Raw genomic sequence first — 13,575 nt, 5'->3', positions numbered from 1 at the left:
CATATATAGATTTTTAACAGGTGCACTTCCAGCCAGAAAGTTTTCCTTACAATAAATGAGTCAGGACCTTTATTATTGTATGCACAATAATCAGAATAGAGAAAGGTGAAATATCATACCAAACTATTCTTCAGCTATTTGTTACTGGAGCAAAGATAGATTACAATTTTGAAGTTTCCGATCTCCAACAAAAATCCAATAGAACCAAGATAGAAGTGGGAAAACAGATTAAGAACATGCCAAAACAAAACCCAAACAGAAAATTTACTCCCACTGGTATTTAAGAAGAAATCAGTGGCTGATCACAGTTTAATTTAAATCGAGAAAATAACTAGTACAATTACATGTTTTCCACAATATATGCTTAAGTTAACAGAGAAGCTGGTAATGAGTCAAAGAGTGGTACCTCAAACAAATGTTTCTGACAATAACATGAACTTTACCTATTTTATATTGGCTTTATTTAAATTCAGATCCTGGGATAATGGTATCAGTAAGCCATTTCTGAATGTTTATAAGACCAAGGGCGGCACGGTAGCACAGTGGTTAGCACTGCTGCTTCACAGCTCCAGGGACCTGGGTTCGATTCCCTGCTTGGGTCACTGTCTGTGTGGAGTTTGCACATTCTCCTCGTGTCTGCGTGGGTTTCCTCCGGGTGCTCCGGTTTCCTCCCACAGTCCAAAGATGTGCGGGTTAGGTTGATTGGCCATGCTAAAAATTGCCCTTAGTGTCCTGAGATGCGTAGGTTAGAGGGATATGGGGGTAGGGCCTGGGTGGGATTGTGGTCGGTGCAGACTCGATGGGCCGAATGGCCTCTTTCTGTACTGTAGGGTTTCTATGATTCTAACTCTGGCTCCCTTCTCCCAATCTACTATTGGCAAAAGGGAATGACTCAGTAATGTAAACACGAGGAACAGCTCCATGAACACTGATCCTCTTAAATCCCAATTAAATCAGGGGCAATATAAAAGCAGTTAGCATGAGGAATTAATGAACGGCAGTGGACTCCACTGTTGAGGCATTAATTAAAATTCATCAGTAATCGCTTGTTATTTAATTTATATATACAGTTTGTTAAAAATAAACAACATGTATGTTGCAAACCCGTGCAGGCAAGCAAACTGGGCACAAGCAAACTGGGCAGACAAGGGGCAGATGGAATTTAACACAGAGAAATGTGAGGTGATGTATTTTGGTTGAGGGGATAAGGAAAAACAACATAGATTTAATGGCACAGTTTTAAAGAATGTGCAGGAACAGAAGGACTTGGTGTGCATGCACATGGATCTTTGAAAGTGGATGGACATAATGAAAGAGTGGTTAGCAAAATGCATATGATCATGGGCATCATAAACAGGGGTACCTGTATTGCGTACAAAAGCAGGGAGGTTGTACGGAATGCTTATAAAGTTCTGGTTAGGTCACAACTAGAATATTGCATGCAGTTCTGGTCACCACATTTTAGGAAAGGTATATGATCCTTGAGTGGGGGAAGTGGAGGCTTACCAGAATAATTCCAAGAATGGGGGAATTTTAGTTTCCTGGCTAGGTCAGAGAAGCTGAGATTGTTCTCCTAGCTTGGAGCAAAGGAGATTGAGCAAAGGAGATTAAGCAAAGATTGATAAAGGTGTACAACATTTTGACATGTTTGGATAAAGTAGACAAGGAAGGACTGCTCCTATTAGCTGATAGTACAAAGACTGGGACTCACAGATTTAAAGCTTTGGACAAAGACTTAAAGTAATAGAGGTCTACGCCACAGAAAAGGCCCTTTGGCCCATCGCATCTGCGCCAGTCAAAAACCACCACCTCACCATTCTAATCCCATTTTCCAACACATGATCCATAGTCTTGTATGCCTTGGCATCATGTGCACATCTAAATACTTCTTAAATGTTTTGAGGGTCTTTGCCTCCACCACCCTTTCAGGCAGAGTGTTTCGGACTCCCGCCACCTTGTGGGTGAAAAAGCTTTTTCTCACATCCCCTCTAAACATCCAGCCCCTTACCTTAAATCTATGCCCCCGATCATTGATTTCTCTGCCAAGGGGAGAAGTTTCTTCCTGTCTACTCTATCTATGCCCCTCATAATTTTATACATCTCAATTATGTCTCTCTCAGTCTCCTCTGCTCCAAGGAAAATAATTAATCTATCCAAGCTCTCTTCATAACTAAATCTCTCCAGCCCAGGCACCATCCTGGTAAATCTCCTTTGCACCCTTTCTAGTGCTATCACATCCCTCCTCTCATGTGGATTCCAGAACTGCACACAATACTCTAGCTGTGGCCTAACATACGTTTCATATAGTTTCAGCATAACCTCCCTGCTCTTAAGCTCAATGCCTCAGCTAATAAAGGCAAGTATACCATATGCCTTCTTAACCACTTTATCCATCTGTCCTGCTACCTTAAGAGACCGGTGTACTTGCACATCAAGGTCCCTCTGAACCTTGGTGCTTCCCAGGATCCTTGCCATGTTTGTCCTGCCCAAGTGCATCACCTCACACTTATCTGGATTGAATTCCATTTGCCACTGATCAGCCTATCTGACCAGCCCATCTATATCCTCCTGTAATCTAAGGCCATCATCCTCCTCACTATTTACCACCTCGGCAATTTTTGAATCATCCGCGACTTGCTGATCAATCCTCCTATATTCAAGTCTAAATTTATATAAACGACAAACAGCAAGAGCCCCAACACTGATCCCTACGGGATCCCACTGGACATAGACTTCTATCAGAAAAACATCCCTCGATCATCACCTTCTGCTTCCCGCCACTCAGCTAATTCTGGATCCAATTTGCCAAATTTCCTTGGATCCCATGGGCTCTTACCTTCACTATCAATCTCCCATGTGGGATCTTGTCAAAAGCCTTGAAGGTGGGATGTGTGGAAACTTTTTTACACAGCGAATGATAATGACCTGGAATTCTCTGCCAACCAGAGTGGTAGGAAGAGAGACAATCAAGGATTTCAAAAGGAAATTAGGTGAGCATGAAAGAAATAAACTTTCAAAGCTCTAGAGATAATGAGAGAGGAATGGGATTGACTGGATACTCAGTGGAGAGTTGGTATAGACCTGGTGGGCTGAATGGCTTTTTTCTGAGCCATAAATTAATTTATGCCTTTAATTCTGCAGGCAAAATGGGAATGATGAGGATAATGGTGTTAGAGTTGAAAACCGATGTAGTAATGGAAGAACGAATATGCATTTATTTAGCACTGCATCATATCTTGTAGAATGTCCCAAAGTGCTTCACATACAATGAATTACTTTGAGGTAATCTGCTGTTGTTATGTAGAAACATATGACAGCCATTTTGTGCATAATGTATCACAAACAGAAATGAGTTGAATAACCAATGTGCTTTTGCTAGTCAAGGGAAGGATTTTGTCTCTTCCCTAGTCACAAGCTCTTGGGGCAAAAGAGATCAAGGGGTAAGGGGGGAAGACGGGATCAAGATATTGAATTTGAAGATCAGCCATGATCAAAATGAATAGTGGAGTAGGCTGGAAGGGCCGAATGGCCTAGAAATTCCTGCTTCTATTTTCTATGTTTCTAGGAATAGGCAGACTAGCCCCTGATCTAATGTCTCATCTCCAGGTCAGCACTTCTGACAATGCAATGTTTTCTCAGTAGCATGTCAACAGTTCTGGAGTAGGACTTGAACCCATGACCTTCTAACTCAGAAGTGACAATGCAACCAACTGAGCCATCCTGATGTTTATTATTTATTAGTATAATTTTAAGATGGAAGAAAAATTACTGCAACACAAGAAAATCTGTGCACAAATACGATGCATTTATCTGAAATTTCTTTCTCTGCTACTTAAATGGGTTAATGCCACTGGTAAAATAGCAAGGAAAAAGGGATTTGCAAATATGTTAACTGTATGCTAAACTTGCCATAATGTCAATTCAAGGTCTCTACATTTAAGCAGATTCCATAAAGTGCTGTTATTTTGCTGTATCTTAAAAGTATTTTTTAGAAGTGCAATCTTATTTTCTCCATTCTGATAATGGTGTGCCAAGACTCACCTCAATTAGTAACACTTATTTACCCAGGATTGCTAGGTACATAAAAAAAATCAAACTGAAATGATATCCTTTATTGAGAGGTAATTCGGAATGGAGAGACCAGGGGCCAATAGAATTTAAAAATAGCAGGTTTAAGAATAATTAGGTTATTTGATAGGAAAAATTGTTTATCTTCAAGCGTGGCTAAGCACATGTGAGACCTGTGCCAAAAAGCCACACTTGAATGAAACCATAGATAAGAATTGTCACACAATTAATAGCCTCAGTGTATTTTCCAATTTCTAAACTAAATGGCACACAGAGGACGCAAACATTGTCCGTTCTTTCCCAAAGCACAATATTCACATTGTAAGGAGCTTTAATTTGCAGCAGCTTAAGCAAGTACTTGGTCAGCTTAAATTTAGGTGGCCCACTGAATTCCACATATTCAGCTAGATTACAGAGAAGGGCAATGAAAAAATACTTTGAGTGATGCCTTTGCCATGTGAGTAATGAACAGTTCATGGAGGTCAACCCATTACAACTGAAACAGTTTAATTATTAATTACCTGCAATCTATGAGCTAAAGGACAAGTTCAGTATGTTTAGTGTGTGGTAACACCAACTGGACTCTCTCTTGGCATTTGGTTATTAGCACATGTCAGCAAAGTGCTCAGGCATAAAGAAAAAGGCACAGAGGCAGCAAACACACTTAATGTGTGTATTGAGAGAGGCCGCCAGAAAAAGGGTGGGGGGAAGGGTTGGTTTAAAATCTCCCTGATGATCTGTTATAGCCTGTGTGCAAATTTTGTTATTTTACAGTGTAATCAATATTCTTTCGCCTCGGGGCGAGCACAGTTGCAGTTTGTGAAAAATCTGGATAAAAATAATCAAACAATCAAGAATCTAGGGCCTCAGTGGTCATAAAGTGGCAAAGGAGGAGGGAGATGAGGCCGGGCAAGAAAAAATTATCTCACCAAGTTTGTGAGTAAGCTCAACCTTACAGGGCAAAAAACCCCACAGAAATTCATTAATACAAGTTATTTCTTAACACAAAATGTCAGTTTGAGAACAGTGGAGCTCCGTCACCGTTTAGGGGCTATCTCTGGTCTCTTGTCAATTATAAGCTGAGGGAGCACAGCAGTACTCCTTCATAGTGCTGAAATAACTAAGGCAAGGCAGCATGAAACAGTCACAATACCTGTCACACCAAAGGGAACTGATTCAAAGGAAAAAAAACCCCTGAAATTAGTCAACGTTCCTCTATTTTTTTTCTTAGTCTCAAGCTTTTTTATTGCTTTCATAAAATACCACGGCAAATAATCAAGCATGACCACTGACATCCTCTAGATTGAGTTTTAGAGCCATTAAATGAGCTGAGCCTCTTGGGAAGGCTCCTGCTCAGGTTAGTCTAAAGGTAATTATTCAGCAATTCAAGCCATGGCTCTACCTAGTTCCTGTACAGTGCCTGAATGGTGTTCATGGATAAGGTCAGGTTTGTGCTTGATATAGGTCTGGCGTGCCTAGGTTCGATGGCTATGAGGTTGCACTGGGTGGCAAGCGTAAGAGATTGTTTTGAGCAAAGAGCTTCATTAAGAAAAAAAATGTGTATATTATATAAATAAAACTTTCCAGGCCATTAAGAATGACTTTAGAAGAGAAAGCACATAAGACGGTGCCTCACCTCATCAACGATGCACTGCAATAACTGTAGTGGCTGCAATGGCAAATGGGGGGTGGGGTGGAACAGAGAGAAGTATTAGCTTATACGCAGTCTTTTACAGTAGACTGAGAAAATCATTAATGCAGTAAAATGTTGCAAGATTAATCAACAGCGCGAAAGTCTTATAAAAACATTGACACCCTAGATGTTCTATTATTTCTAATGATACCTAATCTACTACAGGCACTTTAGTGCTTGTTGTAACAAAAATGCAATTTGCTAAGTTTAAAGTAAAGCACTCAAGCATGCAAAAAGGCAGCCAGCAGGAAAAAAAGTGAATTTTTTTTCTCTGCAAACTCATAAAACCTTACCATTAAAGATCCCTGGCTTTTCTGAATCTGAAAGGCAATATGTAATTAGCATGTCATAATCAAAATGACTCACTTGGACACATTACGATCACTGAGAGAAAATTATTGCATAGCTGGTGGCAATTTGTGGGCATGTGTTAACACCATTTACATAATGAAAATACACAAATGTTAATAGCTATTCTTCTCATTTATAGGCGAAAGTCAGCAGAATGTTAATTTTGCAGAACACTTTTTAGTACCCTCCAGGTTATACAAGTGAGGGGGAAAGAAAGCATAATACAGTTACAGTGCTGTTTACACATCTGATATAAATAACAATTGCTGGCTTTCGTACAAATCCAAGATTAAATGCTACATTTGTTCCCCGTGCATTCAAATCCTCTGCCTTTCAAATTAAAAGATGATTCAAAACACAAAATCTACTGGTTATTTGATGCCTGCTGAACACAGGCACAATTTACAAGTGATTTGACCAATCTTCTCTCTCCCCACATGAAGCGAGAATTTTCAAAGCAGCAATTTTTTTTTAATTAGAATCTTCACTCATACATCCTTCCCCAATGAATTAGCTGAAATCCAAACTATGTCAGTTCCCACTTAATATAAGGGAAATTACACTTTTTTTGGGGTGAATTTTTCTGCTTACCAAGGCAAGGGATGTTTGCACTGGGGAAATGGATATTTTCCCATTTCAGGTACATAATGTTAACATCAGGCATTCTTTGGTCAAGTATAACAAGGCTGACTGCAAGATAAAGCCGGCTCTACACTTCCTCATAGTAAGTCTTAAATCTAATCTCAGTAAATAACCCTGCATTTCACCAATTTGATATTTTTGCTTTTGGAGTTATGGCAAGATAGGAGACCTGGAAAGCAGCAGCCAATATCATCATATTCATGCCTTTGTGATTTTACTTCAGGGTCTATGTTTTGGGAGGAACATTGTCCTCCATGTCAGCGGGCATTGAAATCCCAGGCCAGATGTTAACCTGGTTTCAGTTAGTCAGAAGCTGGCACTTAAGTGGCAACTGGTACATGCACAGAAAAGAAGCATGTTGGTCACCAACCAGGTGCAACTGGGACTCATACAGGGGGTGCTTTGAACTACCAAACTGCTACTTTAGTTTTATGTAATTCCCATACAGAGTTGAGAGATTTGGAGAGTTTCTGGTGCAAATGACAAGAATTTCTGGCAGCTTGGGGGCACAGGTACTGGAGCTGTGGCCATTGTGGATTGGGCAATTGTCAGCTCCATGGGAATTTGATATCCTCCCCATAAGTGCATAGTATTCTCTGGTCAGGAGAGTGCTGGAAGTCGCCAGCGGACACAATCTGGCGCAAGTGCTAGGATCACAGTTTATGGAATTTCAGGGCCTGACAGTTTTGTGCTGAGTGAGGGCAGTTGAATGCCCATACCCAATACAATTCTGGTCTGAAACTGTCCAAACTAATTTCACAAGGAATTAATATTTACCTTGGAATATTCTGAATGGAATAAATACCATAAGAATGACCAATATAATTTATTTGAATGCACTTTTAAACCATTATTATACAAACATACATAATCTAGTCGATGCAAAACTTAATTCAGCAAATTGCTGGTTTAGAAAAATATGTTTCCAAAGGTGTGCGCTCCCCTACTCTACTGGGATAGTGTGGACTTTTACAGCCAACAGGCACAGGCCTTAGCGCATTTGGCAAATTCAAATTTGTGTCTCAAGGATGAAAGGACAATATTCAAAACCACTGGGCCCTCAGACTGCAATAAGATATTAATAAAAAGGTTGCTTTGTTGCCCAACAGCACACAAATCTAAAATTTACAACATACAGTGGTGTCACCCACCTCTATGAAAAGAGCTCACCTCTGTTCCCCATTCTGTGCTGGGATTGCTCATCCCTGCTCCCCGATCTTTGCTGGGAAAACTCCACTGCTTCCCATTCTGTGCTGGGTAGCTCACCTCGTCTCCCCATTCCTTGCTGGGATAGCTCAACTCAGCTCCTCATTCTGTGCTGGGATAGCTTACCTCTGCCCCCATCCCTTGCTGGGATAGCTCACCTCTGCTCCCCATTCTGTGCTGGGATAGCTCACCTCTGCAATATATTCTGTGCTGGGATAGCTCACCTCTGCAACATATTCTGCACTGGGATAGCTCACCTCTGCTTCCCATTCCTTGCTGGGACATTTCACCTCAACTCTCCTGCTCTGTGCTGGGATAGTAAGGATCTTTACAGCCATCAGGCAGAGATTTTTTTCAATTTGGCAGCACTAGATTCTAATTTGTGTCTTGAGAATGAAAGGACAATGTTTAAAATCACTGTGGCCTCAGATTCCAATGATTTATTAATAACAAGGTTACTCTGTTGGCAAACAGCGCATAAGTCAAAAACCTACTAACATACAGGACTGTCACCCTCCTCTACAAAAAAAACTTGCCCTGAAATGCTCTGATTGGTCTCTTCCCCATCACTCTCTTCACTTGTCCTACTCAGAACAACTGCATTAATTAAAAAAGCTGACAAATTGCAACTTTAATATGATATAATTATTTTGCCTTACATTATGCAATAACACAATGCATGAGCGCAATGTTTCACTTCAATTTGACAATGCAGTATGAGTATAATTGATTCATTCTATCAATTAAATACAACCGTGTAGCCTCACTTTTTCATTCTCCTCCCTGCACAACCCCCAACCACTTTATAAGTGCCAGAGAGATTTGCTAGTCAGAACTATTAGCTACCAGCTCTACTTCAGATAAACTGCTTTTAAGATTGAGTTATGTTTTAAATTGTCATTAACATTTTAGTAAAGTAGAAACAGCCAGTTCAATAAGGCTCTGTGCCCCATGCCCCAAGCAAAGTGTAACACATTGCTTCACTTACTTACATTTTACATACATTTTATTAATTGTATGTGCTCTACCTAGACATTTCTAGATGCTTAGATTGATTCAGACCGACATTCTAAAGAGCATTACCAACATGTTGTGGTCCAACGGCTTCATTATACGTAATTCCCCCATGCAAACACTCCAATTGCAGCGCTTTTCAGTTCAAATTATAAAGATATTTTTAAAGTGGTTTCCAGAAAACTTTGCCTGCCTCTCCCCACCTTACTCTTTCTCTTCTCTTTGTTCTCTCAACAGAAACTTGCTTGCAACCGAATTGTATACACAAGATAAAGTGGGACTGAGAACCTTCTATACCAAAATAACCAGCATCTCTGTACACATCTGATGTGCTTTCCTTTAAAATATACCCCAATTAATTTTGAATATTTGATGTTTGTGTGCAAACTATATATTTTACATATATATAATATATACACACACACAGTCAAAAAATAAATGAGTATGCAAGCAATGTTATGAATCTGTGTATTAATCAAGATTTAATATAAAATATTTTCCAATAATAGTTTTATAGGATGAAGAATCAAAAATGTGTGCCAGATACATGGGAAGAATACAACCCCTCCTCCTACAAAAAAGGTGTTAATTAAGAAGGATGTGCAATTTAAAAAGGGCCAAATATCATCACATTCACACATTTGAATCACACCAGTATATCTTTGGTAGGCACAGTGTGATTGCTTTATTTTGTATTTGTGATTAATTTTAATTATAGGTTTCAGGAACTATTAATGTCCCATTTAAACTGGGGCAAGAATTGGGCAATGGGTTACCCCCATAAATGTATACTAGACCAACCATAACCTATTGGAATGGTCTTTGGCTGTTTAGCTGGCTGTGAGTTATGAATTCCCACTAATTTCTCACCTGCAGCATGCACATATAAGTTGGGGTTGCTGCAAAAATACTATGACACTGTCGCATCTACATTTCGATGTACTTGCAAACTAGAAAATGGGAGATAACAAATTACCAAGATAGGTTTTATAGAATTCACACCAGTTCACTGCCTGGCAGCATCTTTACGGTAACTGGAGCCCATGAGGGGATTTAAGAGTTCTCCGATGGTTCATTGATAATTAAGATATAAAGTATTCAAAAAGATGACATAAGAGAATATCACTATAAATATAAAAACAGATAATTAAAAGAGAAAAAGAGTGAATCACCAGGGGGAAATGGTCCACCTATTAAATAAATGCATTGCAAAATTCGTATCAGGATAGAAATGATGAATTAAAAACTTTCAAAACAATTTCATAAGGTTTAGTAGAGAACTGATAGAAATATAGCTTAGCAATCATGACTTGAAAAAGTCAACCTAATTGTGGCAGTGCTATAGTAGGTTGAATTGCAATGGGACTGTAATGCATTAATGAGCACTAATTTCCAGTGCAAAGAGCAGTGAGACACAGGTTTGAATCCCCCACACTATGAGGTTGCTGATTTTACTCCTGTTGATGTGGGAGCTGCTGAAAGGAATTTGTATCATCCCTGGGCAGCTTTAAGAGGCCTTCAAATAGCTGGCTCTAGAGGAGCAGTGACATAAGCTTCGGACCCAGTTGCCAGCTATATGTCTGCCTCCTCAGCCACCGGAATGAGTGGATAAGAAAAAACAAGAGGAGAAAAGTAAGGCAGGGGAAATATAATTAGTGACAACACATCATAAAACATGGCGATGAAGTATAATTTGTTGGAAAAATAACAAAGAATACAATTTTATTTTGTAAAAGTATACTTTTGAGCAATACCATTCTCAAGCAGATCAGAGAGAACACTTTAATTGTGATTAAGAGCTAATTAATTTACAGAGGTAACACTTCACTTATTGCATGCATGAAAGCAAGACAAGTGGGTGGTTATGCAGCTGCCCAGTTTTTCACAAAGCCCAGCATCTGATAAAGTGATGACAATTACAAAGTTAACTTTGTTAGTATTTTGCAGACTTTTGGGGAAAACTCAAATTGAAACAGTGAAGTAATGAATTTAGGGGTAGGCAAACTGACAAGAAACCAAAAACCCTCTTGCCTTCTCTGCCAAAAAAGCCCCATTTCCAGCAGGGAGGCTTGGAACGCAGTTAGGCGCACATTTCTCCTTCAGTATTTGGTGTACTGTTCTGCAGCAAGACTAAAGAATTCAAATTAAACGGGGCTGTTTCAATTTGTAATATTCTCAAACATGAAAATAATTAGTTATGTTTAGAAAGACGGTTTAATTTGCATCTGTTAGTACATGCAAAATTAAGTGAAACAGAAATCATCACCAGAACTTTACCATTTCACCAGCTGTGGGAATCGGAGCAGGTGAGGGGCGGACCATGGAAAGGTCCGTTGACTACGGGCAGGATTTTACAGTTTTGGGACGAGTGCGGCTGGAAAATCTCCAACCTCTTAGTAATGATCACTTGTATATATATCGACTTGTAAGGAGTGAATGGAGGAGTCTGAGTTATTTTTAAATCAGTATATGATACAGGTGCCGATATTGCAGTTAGTTTTTAGTTTTCCATGTTGGGGAAAGATTTAAGTAACATATTCATTTTACAAAACCATTGGGATGGATTGGTTTCAAATTTGAGTTTCTATATTTATTTTAATAACTAAAGCTCCACACAGAAAAATGTTCCATCACCTATCCCATAAAAATAAAATTATTGGTCCTAGATGTAAATAGGTCTTTTCATAATTTCTGATGTTTTTAAAATTAGCAATCCTAACTATCCTTAAAAATTGTGCTCCTAACGTTTTAATCTTTTTTCTTGTTCACATACTTTCCCATTACCATCTTTTAAACCATTTCCCTGATGTCATTCATCCCCTTACCACTCTGTCATAAACTAGGATCAGTGCCTTTATTGAATGAAAGCATTCCAAAATAGCAACAAGCAAATGTGAAGCAAATGCTGAAAACTGCCAAGAGAACCCAGACTTAACCATCAAAGGAAGAGAGGCAAACAAAGATGGTGGCGGGGAAAGAAACAGGTAGCTTGTAGAAAGCACAAAAAGTCAAAGCTGTATTTGGGAACCTACCACTTCATTCAGAACTTCCCCAGGTCTTAGCACCTGCCAGTTTAAGTGCAAAAATGACAATCAGAACCAAAAATACTATTCTGTGTATGAAATACACAGTATAGTATTAAAATTTCACAAAACTTAGTTTTCATAAATATCTTTTTTATATAAATAAACATATGATTTGTAAGAAGCATTTCTTTAAAACCAGAAAGAGGAAGCTAATAATTAAAAACTTTCAAAATGCCATTTACCACATATATTCAAAGTGAACTACAATCAAAGAAGCACTACTGAAGTGCAACTACTTAAGTAGGTGAAGCACCTATTTTCACCGGGCAGACACATTCCTGATTTCAATTCAAAAATAGTTGCTGTACGCTTGAAGATTAGCTTGATTATTTCTTGTAGTAAGTCGGGAGAAAATAAGGTCAACTCTTGTGTTGAAAAAAATAGCACATCTTCTGTTAGAAAACTTATGACTGGTTTCAAATCAGCATCCATTAAATGAAAAGATGAGAGTTGATGTTTTGGAAGTAGACATTTCACCAGAAAGTCACCAGCTCTGACAAAGGCAGTCTGCCCCAAAAATTATAACCTATTCTTAATTTTGTAGATGCTGATTGCACTTACAGCATTTTCTGCTTTTATTTCAGATTTCCAGTATCCACTTTTTATCATCTTTCTGCCACATTTTCAATGAATTGCATCCGTAGACTGAACACTTTGCCAGTTTTCCCGTGGCAGTTCACCATTTAATCAATGCCTCTGGTTAAGGCAATGGAAAAAAAAGGATGACTTTCACTGTCAGTTTTTTTCTATTTCAGTTGCCATGGCAATGCTTTTTGACGGAAAGTGGCTGTGTAGACCTTCCACTGTTCCCTTTTACATGATTATCAAAAGCACAATCAGAGTAGTAAAATGGATTCACCTACCTGAAACGTAACTTACAGAAGAAACCAGCTATAGCTTTCATCTCTCTCTTCCACACTGGAATTATGACTTGCCCTTAAGCTCTTCTTGGAGAGATTTACCAGTGACCCAGGTCAGATCTTCCCATATCAGTTGACAAATTTTTATCTCTAATATTTTTATCACCTAGTGAAAATTCACTGCTTTTCAGACCATTGTCTGTTTGTTCATCGAAGAAACAGATATTGGAGTGCTCTCTCATTATTTGGGTGACAAAGCTTTTCATAGGCTGCACGTGAGGTTTTATATATTACAGGAATATGATTGGCATTTAAATAGCAAAGCACATCTCAAGGTTGCTCAACTCCAAATATTTAACTTGAGCTTGGTGCATTTTGTTGGGGCAATAAAATAACCTTTTTCTTAAAGAAAAAAAAGATTAAAACTGAGTGTTCAATCTCTCCAGCTTTCTGCAGTTAAGGCTTAAGCTCTCAAGTTATAATTCCATCTTCAATTTAACAAGTGAATTTGCCCTAATTTCCTCAGTTTTTCTGCTTTCTGCAGGAGAAACAAAAATAACCCACTGAAGTATTTTGATCGTGGAGCCGCGAGGAAGTAATATGCTATCCAGACTGATCCTGATCCTGAATGATGGAAGAAGGGGGTGTCTAAAAT

At 38.9% G+C, this 13,575-nt stretch overlaps 1 protein-coding gene across 2 annotated transcripts in view; it reads right to left on the bottom strand.

Annotated features, from left to right (window-relative positions):
* map2k5 (mitogen-activated protein kinase kinase 5) overlaps nucleotides 1–13,575 on the bottom strand; it is a 290,898-nt gene that overhangs the window by 41,998 nt on the left and 235,325 nt on the right. The window contains exons 16-18 of one of the 2 annotated variants that reach the window (XM_078241241.1): nucleotides 12,007–12,039; nucleotides 6,055–6,081; nucleotides 5,705–5,737 (exon numbers count right to left, since the gene is read on the bottom strand). In XM_078241241.1, the coding sequence (XP_078097367.1) occupies nucleotides 5,705–5,737; nucleotides 6,055–6,081; nucleotides 12,007–12,039 (93 nt within the window). The remainder of the gene's footprint in view (nucleotides 1–5,704; nucleotides 5,738–6,054; nucleotides 6,082–12,006; nucleotides 12,040–13,575) is intronic. The other variant, XM_078241240.1, reaches the window with a different exon arrangement.

The sequence above is a fragment of the Mustelus asterias genome, chromosome 24 (genome assembly GCF_964213995.1).
Source record: "Mustelus asterias chromosome 24, sMusAst1.hap1.1, whole genome shotgun sequence".
Lineage (NCBI taxonomy): Eukaryota > Metazoa > Chordata > Chondrichthyes > Carcharhiniformes > Triakidae > Mustelus > Mustelus asterias.
The sequence above is the reverse complement of the archived record's forward strand: the minus strand, read 5'-3'. Positions and strand labels throughout refer to the sequence as shown.